This window comes from Carcharhinus amblyrhynchos, chromosome 9, assembly GCF_965287045.1.
Source record: "Carcharhinus amblyrhynchos chromosome 9, sCarAmb.v2.hapA, whole genome shotgun sequence".
Lineage (NCBI taxonomy): Eukaryota > Metazoa > Chordata > Chondrichthyes > Carcharhiniformes > Carcharhinidae > Carcharhinus > Carcharhinus amblyrhynchos.
The window spans coordinates 78682379-78696574 of NC_137332.1; the positions used below are offsets into that span (position 1 = coordinate 78682379).

Consider the following 14196-nt stretch of genomic DNA (forward strand, 5'->3'; position numbering starts at 1 on the left):
AATGACACTCCTGAAAGCCTACTTTTCTGACCAAGCTTTTAGTTATCTGTCCTTGTATCTCGTTATGTGGCTTGGTGTCATATTTTGTTTGATAACACCTCTTGTGAGGTCAGGGAGTTTTTACTATGGTAATGGCAGTACGTAAATGAGGGTCATAGTTACTGATATTAAACCACCATCCCTTTCTCCTCATGACTTTCGCTGCACTACAGACAATATCCCCTGGACCTGATAAGAACACACACCATCATCAGTTACCAAAGAAACCCGCCTGCAGTTTGACATCAGAAAATTTTAGCCACTAAAGTAATAAAATTAGCCGTCAAGCTAATTAATGGAGACAGATGAAGAGAATTCTGCGCTGGGTTAGCCAGACCGCATAGCCTGCCTGTTGCGCAATGAAACTGCATGTACTCAATAAAAGAACATTCACAACATTGTAGAAATTTTGGAATGGCTCCTTCCAGAAAGCAAGAGTAAGATCACTTTTCACAAATTCTTAAAGCAAAACACTGAGATGGTTCACCTTGCTTTTACGCATGGAACAATAAAGCATGATTAGCTGCACTGGCAGGAACACAGTGAAAGTGTCTGTAACGAGGACAGTGATCTTGGACAGGCACACAATGAAAGGTTTATTGGTTACATGACTGCCAATAACAAGCTTTACTAGGAATGGGCAGGTCATAATTGTCTCACAAAACTAAGTCCTTTGATTCCTGGTCCCACTGCCTGATTTTCTTTTATTACTTTTACATTCTAGATAACATTAAGGAGATGAATGAAAACCTTTTCACAGCTTTGTTAACGGAGACAATGTGTTATCGTTGAAACTGTCCCCAGAATTTTCAGATCCTCTCCTTTTCCTTTGTCTATTCTTGATTCACTAAGCCACGATTTGATCTGATTTGATTTGTTTTATTATTATAACATGTATTAGTATAAGGTAAAATGTATTGTTTCTTGCACACCATACAGACAAAGCATCCTGTTCAATAGGGAAGAAAAAGAGAGGGTGCAGAATGTAGTGTTAGTGTCATAGCTAGGGTGTAGAAAAACTTGAACTTCAATATATGATGGGTCCATTCAAAAGTCTGATGGCAGCAGAGAAGAAGCTGTTGATACATGTCCTCAGATTTTTGTATCTTTTCCCTGATGGAAGAAGGTGGAAGAGAGTATGCGGGATCCTTGATTATGTTCGCTGCTTTTCCAAGGCTTACACTCGGGAAGTGTAGACGGAGTCAATGGATGTTGCTGATCAGCTAGACTGTGGCACCCAACTCAAGTTCATGAAGAGAAAGTGAAGATCAGGTCAATAAAGAAGTACTGGATGAAGTTAGAGGTTAGAATAGGAAGTAAATGGATGAACCAATCTGAAATAAGGTGCAAGGTTTTTCTTTCAATTTTGTGTCATGCAGCATATTTGGAATTTAGAAGGAGCAAAAAAGAAGACTTCAAGGAACAATGATCGTGGCATTATCAATCCAATCAGGTTAGGAGAGTTGGAGTGAGAGGGATGGAGAATTGAGACAGGATGCAATCATTCCTACTTCCTGTTAGGTTCCCTGTTCCCTTCCCCTCATTAATTAATTCCCTCATCTTGGACAACCATTGAGTGGGGGGGGAGAGAAAAATTAAACAAAATGTAATTCTCATGCTTATGACAGTAGCACTAATGCGGCCAATCATGCTAATGTACAACAGGTTTACAGCATCACACTGAACAGCTTAAGTTTGCAAAGTGAACTTAAGTTCAGTTTGCAAAGTGAATATAATACACCATAGTGAACAGCTTAAATAAAAGTTAATCATTCATATATTTCTGGGATATGTCAGGTGCACCTGCGCATGTTGGGGCCAGCGTCTGCCTCCAATTAAGTTTCATATTCATTGTAAAGCATGTATGTATTCAAAGTTGAACAAAATAAGGAAAGCACACATTGAAAAGCAGCATACACTGGCTGGGACGGAGCAGCTGGTATTTGGCAATGGGACAGTGTGTGTTAATGGAGAGTTGGAAATGGGAGAGGGTGAATTAGTGGAGGAGCTGAGATTTGGGAGCGGGAGAGGGTGAGTTCATAGACGAGCTGGGAATGGGACAGGGTGTGCCAACGGAGGAGCCAGGATTCAGGAATAGAGTCCGGCCTCTTTTTGCTGTGGTTAGTGGGCCAACATTGGTGCGTCCCCCCAGGTCAAAGGTGAATATTGGGCTGTCTGATCATCCTGGTTGTTTTAAAAAAGTGGTTAGAGCACCATCACATGGAATAAAGAAGACATTACCACAACAATGTAACCAACTTAAATCCAGACATATCTACCTGAAGAGCATGGGATTGTGGAGCTAACAGTTATCAGAGCTGAAAAAAAATAAAGGAAAAAATGTGACAGGGAGAATGGATCAACTGGGGCCCAAACATCTGAAAAAACCTGGCAGGAGATCTGCATTGAACAAAACACTGCCCTGCGGCCACCCTTTCAAAAACTGAGTTGGCATTAGCAGGTCTAAAGGAGATTTTCTATAAAAATTCAAAGGACATATGTGCATTCAGGGTCCTGAGGAGGAGTCATACTGAATGTTGACTCTGTTTCTTTCCTCACAGATGCTGTCAGACTTGCTCAGATTTTCCAACACTTTCTGTTCTGGTTGGCATCATGGTTAGCACTACTGCCTCACAGCACCAGGGACTCGAGTTTGATTCCTGGATTGGGTCAGTGTGTGTGTGTGGAGTTTGCACATTCTCTCCGTGTCTGCATGGGTTTCCTCCGGATGCTCCAGTTTCCTCCCACAGTCTGAATGACACGCTGGTTAGCTACATTGTCTAGGCTAAATTCTCCGTCAGTGGACCCAAACAGGCGCTGGAGTGTGGCTACTAGGGGATTTTCACAATAACTGCATTGCAGTGTTAACGTAAGCCTACTTGTGACACTAATAAATAAACTTAAAGTGATAAAGCCTGTTTTAAAAAAACTTAAGCTTAATGTGAAACTTAAAATTAAAGTTTTCATTGGAGTGCGCGGTTGGAAAGTGGCCGTATTACTGAGCTAGAAAGAAGATTGGGGATTGGAGGCAAGATTTCCAGTTCAAAGCAAAAGCAGGAAACAACAGTGGTACAGGCACCAATGTGCCAGGAAGAGGGGTGAAAGAGGAGGCACCAGCAGGATATGGAATGCTCCACAATCCTACTAAAAAGGCAGGCATAACGAGGACCCATGTAGGTTCCCAATGCAATATCTGTTATCTGGGGGAAGCGAGTAGAGTTAAAGGAGAAAAGGTTCACTGTCAAAATAAGTTCAGCCATGTGGAGGAGGGTCATTGTGGATGCAGACTGGTGGGTCCTCTGAAGAAAACAGACAGCTCTCAGATCGACCTGGTGAGGAATGTAGAGAGAGATTGAGGGTCTATCATGAGAAGGTTAAGCCCAGGAAACTGAAAAGGCTGAGGGCATTAGTAGAGTTACAAATGTAGGTGGGAAAAAACAACTTTGGAAGAAAAAAGAAAAGCTGAGATCAGAAAGGATCAGTTCAGTGGGACAGCAAGAGGGTTAAAATGATAGGGCATTCCTGTTTGTGATCATGGGAAAGAAGCAGAAGTGGGCAGTTTGGAGGACAATGAGGTCGGAGGTCCCGGAGAGACGATCACCAGAGACGATGAGTCCAGCGATAGTCCTGGAAACAACAGCTTGATGTTCACAGTGAAGTTGATTGTCCAGGGACAGAATGGCATTCAGTCTCTGCGGGGAGAGGGTTATACATCAGACGATAGCAGCGACCACCATTCTCAGCAAGTCTGGTGAGAATGTTAGGGTTGGGTCTGAGCAAACAGAGTGCAGCAAGTTCAGAGGGAGGCATTGCACTGAAGAAGGGAGGCAAAGAAATTGAATCGGCTGATGTTAGGCTGACTGTTCTTAGTGAAAAGATTCAAAGGGAGGGTATGGGGTCCGAGGGAGAATACTGGAGACGAGTAAAGAGGGTCAACTGTGTGGGGGACAACTCCATAACATAAGTACATAAGAACATAAGAAATAGGAGCAGGAGTAGGCCATCTAGCCCCTTGAGCCTGCCCCGCCATTCAATAAGATCATGGCTGATCTGAAGTGGCTCAGTTCCACTTTCCCGCTTTCTCCCCATAACCCTTAATCCCCTTGCCTACCAAAAACCTATCTACCCGCATCTTAAATATATTTAGCGAGGTAGCCTCCACCACTTCAACGGGCAGAGAATTCCAGAAATTCACCACCCTTTGAGTGAAGAAGTTCCTCCTCAACTCCGTTCTAAACTGCACCCCCCCCTTATCTTGAGGTGTGCCCTCTAGTCCTGCTGTCCTTTCTGAGCGGGAAGAACCTCTCAACCTCTACCCTATCCATCCCCTTCATCATCTTATACATCTCAATAAGATCCCCCCTCATCCTTCTAAACTCCAACGAGTACAAGCCCAGTGTATTCAGCCTCTCCTCATAGCTCAACCCCCTCAACTCCGGTATCAGCCTAGTGAACCTCCTCTGCACTCCCTCCAAGGCCAAAATATCCTTGCGCAAGTGCGGCGACCAAAACTGCACACAGTACACCAGCTGCGGCCTCACCAGTGCCCTGTAGTGTTCCAGAAGTTGGTAAAGGAGGTGGAAGTTTAGCATCATGCCAAGCTCAAAATGTATCAAGGTGGGGTGTAAGAGAACGAGGCTGAGGCTTTTGCAGGGACAGATTTTCAGAATCAGGAAGGTCGGAGAGGATAGGGAATTAATGGAGAGGGGTGAGATTGGATGAAGGGATAGCATCAGAGAGAGAGGTGAAGAGGAAGAAGGATCCTGAGGGGTGTCTGTACTGATGGGCTGTTGAAGTTGCAATCCTTCATACCTGAAGAAAGGAAAAAGGCTGAAGAGCGGGATGAGATGAATGAACGTGCTGCTGATGGGAGCGGTCAGGGTGGTATGACAGCAAGTCACCAAATGTGAAGCTCCATGAATGATTGGAACACATTTCAAAAAACACTAAGGATGGAAATTTACCAGTTTGCCCCTCCAATCGATCTCCTTTCACTTACTTAAAACCTGTTACCATTTTGAACTTTTCCCAGTAACAATGAAAGATCCTGAGATTATTACTCTGCTTTAAATCTGCACAGATGCTGCCAGGTCTACTGAGTATTTCCAACATTTTCTGTTTCCAATTAAACTAGTGGGACTGGGAAAGGCCAGCACAGGTGAGTAAAAATGAATTCCAGCTGCAGCCATTCCAACATCTGGCCAAGTCCCATCCTCAACTTGTGTGCAAGGGAGATTGACACAAAGACAGAAACTTGTGAGGACGGGGAGGCATAATCTTCCTTGCGGGGCCCAGGGGAGCACTCCTGTCCTGGCACTTTGGTCCTCTTTAGGTCGTACCTGAGCGAGCTCTCCTTCTGCTCCCTGTTGGCCTCCAGCTAAAACTGCAACTAGAACTTCATAACAACAACTTACATTTTTAGGCTAGCTCTTGAGGAATATCAAGGAGCCTCCTGAAGAACTCTGCAAAACAAAGAGTGGAATTTTCCAGCCACGCTTACCTCCAAGACTGGAAAATTCCTCCCAAGGTCAACAGACCTTTGCGTGGTCCTGTCCTGCATGCTACGATTCCTGTGGCAGGCAGGATGGGAAAACTCTGCCCAAAATATAACATCAACTCACATAAGGAGATATTCAGTTAGATGATCAAACCTTTGGTCAAAAAGGTCAGTTTTAAGCAGGAGGAAAGCAAGGTGTAGCTGAATCGACATGTTAGGGAGGGTATTCCAAAGCTTAGGGTCCAGGCAGCTGAAGGTGCAGCCACCAGTGGTACAGCAATTAAAATGGGGAATGGACTCTGGAGGTCCATAGACGTCATAGAGGTTTACAGCATTGAAACTGGCCCTGTGGCCCAACTTGTCCATACCACCCTTTTTTTTAATGACTAAGCTAATCCTCTTTTCCCACATTCGGCCCATATCCCTCTATACCCATCTTACCCAGCTTTTGAAAAAACAAAATTGTACCTGTTTCTACTACTACCTCTGGCAGCTTGTTCCAGGCACACACCACCCTCTGTGTGAAAAAATTGCCACTCTGGACCCTTTTGTATTTCTCCCCTCTCACCTTAAACCTATGCCCTCTAGTTCTAGGTTCCCCTACCTTTGGGAAAAGATGTTGACTATCTGTCTTATCTATGCCCCTCATTATTTTATGGACTGCTGTAAGATCACCCCTAAGCCTCCCACGCTCCAGGGAAAAAAGTCCCAGTCTATCCAGCCTCTCCTTACAATTTAAACTATCAAGTCCAGGTAGCAACCTCGTAAATCTTATTAGATCAGTGTAGATGTTTTGGAGGCCTGTGGAGCTAGAGGAAATGTCAGAGATAGGGGGAAGGAAAGACCACGGAGGGATTTGAAAATGAGGGTGAGAACTTTAAAATCAAGATTGTAAGTGAACTGGAGGTCAGTGATGACTCCAGTATTACAAATCCCGACAGCTCAGCCCACTTCCAGTGTACACTAGAACTCTTAAAATAAACACCCTTTGTCACCACACTGTTAAAATGTTGGCTACTTAATCAATATTAAAATCAAAATATTGGCTGGAATTTTACCGCTCCGCCTGCCACGGAAATCAGAGCAGGTGAGGGGCAGACAATGGGAATGTCTGTTGATGTTGGGCGTTTCGGGACTAGCGAGGTCATAAAATCCCTCCAATTATGTACATTGGCCAGAAGTGTACATTTACCAGCACACTCGCCCCAATTCTGGGGGGCAGGCGAGGCTCAGAGAACGGCATCTTCTGTTGGCCTTGGGCGGGATCATAAGAACATCGGGCGAATATGCCAGTAAAACCCCGCCCATTGAGGCTAGAATGGATGACCTCAGAGTGGGCATGAATTAGGTTTCCACCTCGGGCCCAAGTGTCACCTTCTTCTTCCCAACATCACCAGACATTTACACCATGGCTTGTCTCACTGTGTGCAATACTGTGCAATATAAATAGGTTGATCAGCCGAAAGTTTGGCAAAATGGAAATCCAGACAGAACAGTGTGTCTGTATTGTAGTTAGCCCAGGAGAAGGATTTTAGATATTCCCCATTGTTGGGAGTGAACAGAAGGAACCCTTCCTTGTTTAACCTAGTCAACTTACATTGCAAGAAAAAATTTCTGATTGCAGTCTAACTTTGTCATAACCTTTAAAAGATTTCCCTCTGAAGCCCGCAAAGCTGTTCTAAGGATTCGTTAATAACTTCCATACCACAGCCTCCCTCATCCAAAAACCAAGGGAAAACAGTGTGGGCTGGAGAGGGAGCAATAGACAGCTGAATGGAGCAGTGGAGTGCATCCGCCTGTTGTATTTTCACACACATCTGGGGTTCTCCGCATTACTGACTCAGCAGCTGTGTTTGAACATATTCCCGAAAATGAACTGTTTTTGCGCTCTCCTGTGGAGCTGCTCAGGCTGAATCAGAGGATTCACTGCTTTATAATATTAGGAGTGTTTATTGCACGTTTGGGATGGCACTGGAGCTGCTGATTGACAGTAGCCGGCCACATGAAATTCCTTTGGTTGAAGGCTATGCGATGATTATTACTAGTGCTATTCAGGAATTCATAGAATCATAAAATCCTACAGTGCAGAAGGAGGCCATTCGGCCCATCGAGTCTGCACTGACCACAATCCCACCCGGGCCCTATCACCATAACCCCATGCATTTACCTTAGGTAGTCCCTCTGATATAAAGGGACAATTTAGCATGGCCAATCCACCTAACCCGCGCATCTTTCAGTTCCACAATTCTCTATCATTCAGTGAAAACCATGAATGAGTGGTCTCCACTTTATACATTTATTACTATCACAATTTGTGTTTCATAGTCACATCAAATATAGTGTTATTAGCCGCAAGCAGCCCTTGTGTTGAGTGTAAATGATATGGAATCCTTGGATTTGTATCTCATTCCGTTGAGTGGAATGTATAATTTGCTGCCCTGCCCTTATTCCCTTCCCTTCTGCAGTAAGCTGGAAAGCACCACTTACCGCACTGAGGGCTGCGTTCTTGGGCACTCAAGCTGACGACTTTAAAAAATGGCACACAAAACCCAGTGAAAAGTTCCCCCTCATTTCTAGCATATTCCATTTCTGCCAGCACATAAGTAGGAAAACGAATTTGGAAGGGCCATTTAAATACTAGTGCCAAGTTCAAACAGACCCCATTTCTGCTGTTCCTCCGCTCTTAACTCGCAGTATGGGAATCACAAATATATGGAGGAGAGATAAATGCTCATTAAAGGTGTATAACTTCAGTTTAACTGCAATAACTTATTTAAATCCCCAGCCACTTAAAAATAAAAGAATAAGGCAGCAGATCTAGTGAGTGCGTTGATTGACTATCTGGTGCAAGTTAGAAAAAATCATTAGTCTTTTGCTCTTGCAATTTCAATAGACTTAATTTTTTCCCAACTGTAGTTATTAGTCCTAAGTCTGTTATGAATGCTTGGCTAAATTCCAAAAACTCAAAAACCACATCTCTCAGAAGGGTGACCAAGTTCACATTTACTTTGGTAGTTTTAAGAGGCTATTAAAGGTTTAGTTGTCTTTGGTATGATTAGTGAAAAGAAGTTTGTTTGTTTTACAACAGATTGGCCATGTAAGGAGGTTTTAAGTTTTGAATGGGTTTCACAAATTAAGGTTTATTTCAGAATAAGTGACAATTTTCTTTAGATTGTTAAAATTTTAGTATTTTTCATCTCCAGGCCTTGAGGTCTGCCTATAGAGGATCCTGGGTGAATGGCTATGAAGATGGAATAGGGGTATGAAGGGGAATTGAGTGGCATGGGTGTATGAAGGGGATTTGAGTGGCATTGGGACATGAGGGACATGAAGACAGCATAGCAGATGAGGAGGAATAGAGTTGGCATGGGGGCTTGAAGAGGGATGAGGGTTAAAGAGCCTAACCCTCTTTACATAACTGGGTTGAAGTCTCACAGAACTACTACAGATGTTCCAACCAAGCTGCCTCAGAACTCACCCACCTCCATGGCCACCTCCAAATGGTCTCTAGAATTATTGAGCATAACTCTATTCCTCTCACCACCGTGGAATAACAATATGGCAGGTGAGGGCCCTTTTAGAGGAGATTGGATCTGCCAGGTCAGGAAGTTTTCCTACCCAGGCCTCCTGCTTCATTGGTGGAAATCTAACTCTGAGACATGTCTACAGCAAAATATAATGTAAGAATGGACAGGAAGAAAACAAGGACGACACATTCCTTTCTCCTCTTAAATACATAAAATTAGAACAATACCAATTAGTTTCCCTCTAATCATTGGCTTTAAAATACAGCACCATTGTTTGCCATTCAAACAGATTCCCAGTTACCAGTTTCAAAGCGAACTGGATGAATAGCATCTCACCTGGCTAGGCACTTCACCGCCTTCTGGTCTCAACATTGAATTCAACAACTTCAGATGATTTGGTCTATCCCATCATGGCCCCCTTTGTTTTCATTCTATTTTATTTCATTTTTTTTACTGTCCTTTCCTTTTATTTCTTTATTGTCTTCATTTTTCTTCTCCCCCTTTCCCCTAACCTCAACCCCCTTCCCTTCCCTTTTCTCCCCTGCTTCCCCTTTTCTACATTCTACCTCTGTCCAATTTAGCCCCCCCACCTCCCGCCCCCAAAATCTTCATATGGCAAAGCTTAGAGCTTCTCTGCCATTTGGCCATTCACACCTTTTATTCTCTCTGAGGACAGCCAATGGAATCTTTTCCCCTGATTCCTATGGTTATGACTCATCTTTCATTCTCTCTCCCTGCGGTAGAAATATTTCCCACTTTCTCTGCCTTTTAGCTTTGACAAAAGGTCAATTGGATTGTAAACGTCAGCTCTTTTCTCTCTTTATGGATGCTGCCAGGCCTGCTGAGATTTTCCAGCGTTTTCTGTTTTGGTGGCAAACAGGTTTTCACCTCACCAGGCTCTTTTCTTTGGAGGGGTGATTAACACTTTGAAACACAGAGCTTAAAGACTGCCAAAGGCATAATTAAATAACTCATGATGCCACATCAAAGCCTAGAATAGAATAGGAGAGATTTGACCACAGAACTGTCAACAAGGATTGCAGCCCATCAAGAGAGTCTGCCTTTTGTTAGGCAAGCCCTTAGACAAGGGCTTAATTTCTCGCTCATAGAATGGAACACGGGACTCTATTGGAACAGTTCTAATAGTGCTCTCATCTCGTCATGGTGAATTGCTAACTTACTGCAGAAGAATGATGGCTGGCAGGATTGCTGGCCAATCTGCCAAACCTCCCGTGACCACAACAGGGACTGAAAAATCTCAGTCTTCATCTGTGAAAAGTACCACTTACTGGCATTTAGCCGGTCTCCAAGCTTTCACAGAGGACAATTAACTGGATCAGTTTAATCATGTTGCGAAATTTGGGTTTAAAAAGAAAATTAAGGCTTTAAATGGCAGAGGAAAACTTTCTCAAAAATATATTTTGAGCAATTTGACAGGTTCATGAAAGTGAATGCTAAGATGCTGATATGGAATTTTCCCATTATAAATAGCCATGAGGATATCTACACTGGGCTCACTGAGTGTGACATGATGACCTATAGGTTTTCCATTATGAAAAAGGGACACCAGATAAAATGGAAGAGACAGAAACCCCACCCATGTACCAAACTGTGCTTCACTTATAATGGTACAGATGTTCCAGTAGAAACCGTGTGGATGAGGCCAGCTATTCAAACTAGGGAGGGCCACTTTCCTGTGCTGCTGTTAGTTAGATGGTGAAATGGCAGACTGAGATGTTGCTGTATAGCAAAGCAATATCACGGGTTACACAGCTAGAGATCCATGTCATATGACTCCCACCTCTCCATATTGTCTTTGACAAAGGATGTGAACCCATTGCCTGGTTTCCTCAGATTATTAAATGTCCTAACCATCAAGGACTGAGAGAAAAGTTGCGGGCCCTTTGTCCTAGCAGATAAATAGTCTCTGGTTGGCCAGTCTGGGCTATGTAATGCAGATAGCTTTGATATAGTTCTCTTTGAAGTTTGATCTGTGTAGCTCACTGGGGGGCTGTTAGTGCCTTTTCGGACATACTGCCATGGTAGCTTCTATTGTTTGAAGGCCACAAACAGATGTAGCTTCAGCCATTTTAAAAGGTTTTCGTCCAGTTTTTAATTTAGTTTTAGATCTAGCCATGAGGATATCTATATTTATTAAACACAAAATATATGGGGTGAGATTCATAGATTCAGACATTTACAGCACAGGAGGAGGCCATTCAGCCCATTATATCCATGTCAGCCAAAAAGATCTGCCTGGACTAATCCCATTTTCCAGCATCTGGCCCATAGCCCTGGACAATATGGAAGCGCAAGTACATATCTATATACTCCTGAAATGTTGAGTGTTTCTACTCACCCTCCCTTTCAGGAAGTGATTACCAGACTCCCAATCCCCTCTTAGCCATCTACCTCTTCCCTTAACTCTATGCCCCCGGTTATTGACCCTCTACTAATAGAGAAGATGCCTTCCTATCCACTATATCAATGCCTCTCAAAATCTCATACACGTCTATCAGATCCTCTCTCAATGTTCACCACTCCAAGGAAAGCAGTCCCAGACTAATTAAGCATTCCTCATACCTCAGACGCTCAAGCCCAGGCAGCAAACTTGTACATCTCCTCTGCACCCTCTCCTGTACAATCACATCCTTCCTGTAATGTAGTGATCAGAATTGCAGGCCAATGGTGGCCTGACCAGCAATTTATGCAATTCCAGCATGACGTCCCAACTTTTATATGCTTCGGCTAATAAAAGCAAGTATCCCATATTGTAAGAAGTATCCCTTCATAACCACCCTAACTACCTGCCCTGCCACCTTCAGGAATCTGTACATTTGCACCCCAAGCTCCCTCTGATCTTCAGTACTTTTCGGTCCTCACACCAAAAAAAGTGGTGACAGAAGTGATGCTGGGAGTTTTAGTGGTGAATGGGTTGAAGGAGGGGTGACATTACAGGGGCTGAAGATGACAGTCAATAGGGTGAGAAGCTCAGCTTGGGGTTGAATGGGATATCAGAGCTGTGAATGCTTATCTAGAATACTGACGTGCAAGATATCACTGACCACACTCTCTAAGGAGATGCCAACCATCACTGCATTATTTTTTGAAGAAAATCATTAGTAACTAGCCTCAATCCGTGAACTGGGAATTAGGTGTATGGATCTGACTGCTCCTCATATTTTCGGGAGCCACTGATCATCTGAAATCTTACGGTCACAATCCATGCGGCTGATGACAAGAAGTAGAGGAAAGTGGGTATCACAATTAATTTAGAAAAAAAATCTGGAATTGAAAGCTAATCTCAGTACCAGTGCCATGAAATTAGCATTGATTGTTGTAAAACCCATCTGGTTCACCAAACGAAATTTGTCATCCTTACCCAGTCTGGCCGATGTGTGACTCCCGATCCACAGCAACGTGGTTGACTCTTAACTGCATCTTGAAATGGAGGAGCAAGCCATTCAGTTTAAGGCAGTTATGGATGGGCAGCAAATAAGGCCCACACCCCATTCTTTAGATAACACAGTGAAATTGATGTGTGCAGGATGTGTGCACCATTCATATCCAATCTCACGTAAAGAAATGACATAAATACCTTTGGACTGGGACTTCTTTCATAACACTCACCCAAGTGACTCAGGGCTTCCTTATCCCAGGGCCAGGTGGCAGCTCCCGCCAGCTCCTCCCGTACCGAGTTAGCAAAATAGACATTCAGGTACATAGACCCATTGATCTGCAGTGTCTCCTTCAGTTCCTTCACGCTCATGTAGGTCCTAAGCAATGGAAAAAGAAAGAAGCTGAGAACTTAAGTCAGCTTCGGACAATTCGATTGAGTTTCCAAGGATAGGCACTGACTACGCGGCACTAAGGGTTGAATTATTCAATGAAAACAGGTTATTTCTACCGTATAAAAACACACAGGAAAGATCACATATGACTTTGGAACTCCAAAAGGAATGAAGGCTCAGGGAGATCGTGGTGTAGTGGTATTGTCACTGGACAATAATCCAGAGATCCAGGGTAATGCTCTGGGGCTCAAGGTTCGAATCCCACCACAGCAGATGGTGAAATCCGAATTCAATAAATCCCTCAAATTAAAAGTTGAGTGAGGCCCATGACCCCATTGTCGATTGTCGTAGGAAATCCACTGTCCTTACCTGGTCTGGCCAGCATGTGACCCCAGATCCACACCAATGTTGCTGACTCTTAAATGGCCGAGCAAGCCACTCAGCACAAGGGCAATTAGGGATGTTGGGGCGAGCCAGTGACACTCACATCCCATGAACAAATAATTCAAAAAAACAGAAAAGAGACAGAGGACATTACTAGGACTAATGGCAGTGTTATAAATGGAAATGGGCAGCATGGTAGCACACTGGTTAGCACTACTGCTTCACAGCTCCAGGGTCCTGGGTTCAATTCCCAGCTCGTGTCACTGTGTGGAGTTTGCACATTCTCCTCGTGTCTGCGTGGGTTTCCTTCGGGGGCTCCGGTTTCCTCCCACAGTCCAAAGATACGCGGGTTAGGTTGATTGGACGTGCTAAGAAATTGCCCCTTAGTGTCCAGGGATGCGTAGGTTAGAGGGATTAGTGGGTATAATACGTAGGGATATGGGGGTAGGGCCCGGGTGGGATTGTGTTCGGTGCAGACTCAATGGGCCGAAGGGCCTCTTTCTGCACTGTAGGATTGTAAGGTTCTATGGTTAACTCAACTAACTGAGGGGGCAGGCCAGGTGGATGCAGTCAGAAGGATAAATCTCAGGTAAGAATTTTTGTTCACCATTCACCATAACTCCTCTGGTAAACAATCAGTGGCATCCCTGGTGAAACAGCAGAAACATTCTTCACTGGGGTTTCTGAGGATCACACGCAGATATTCTAACAGACGATCCAGAGAAACTTCACTGAAAAATCAATCCCAGAGCATTTCACATGTGCTGCGCACATAGGAGAGTGAATACAAATGTCGAGTCAACATAGATCAAAGTGAGGTTATAAATCAGAGAAATGTTTTCCCCTTTCAACCCTCACCCTGCGCAGAGTGATGGGTAACTGGAACCGACTCAAATAAAATAAAACAAATGCTGATCAAAGACTCAAAAGCACATAACCGGTCACATGCCGCTCCTGG

The 14196-nt window shown here is 43.9% G+C and overlaps 1 protein-coding gene across 1 annotated transcript in view; it reads right to left on the reverse strand.

Annotated features, from left to right (window-relative positions):
- pappa2 (pappalysin 2) overlaps window positions 1-14196 on the reverse strand; it is a 379187-nt gene that overhangs the window by 268526 nt on the left and 96465 nt on the right. Inside the window, exon 3 of the mRNA XM_080196777.1 lies at window positions 12694-12839. Within this exon, the coding sequence (XP_080052903.1) occupies window positions 12694-12839 (146 nt within the window). The remainder of the gene's footprint in view (window positions 1-12693; window positions 12840-14196) is intronic.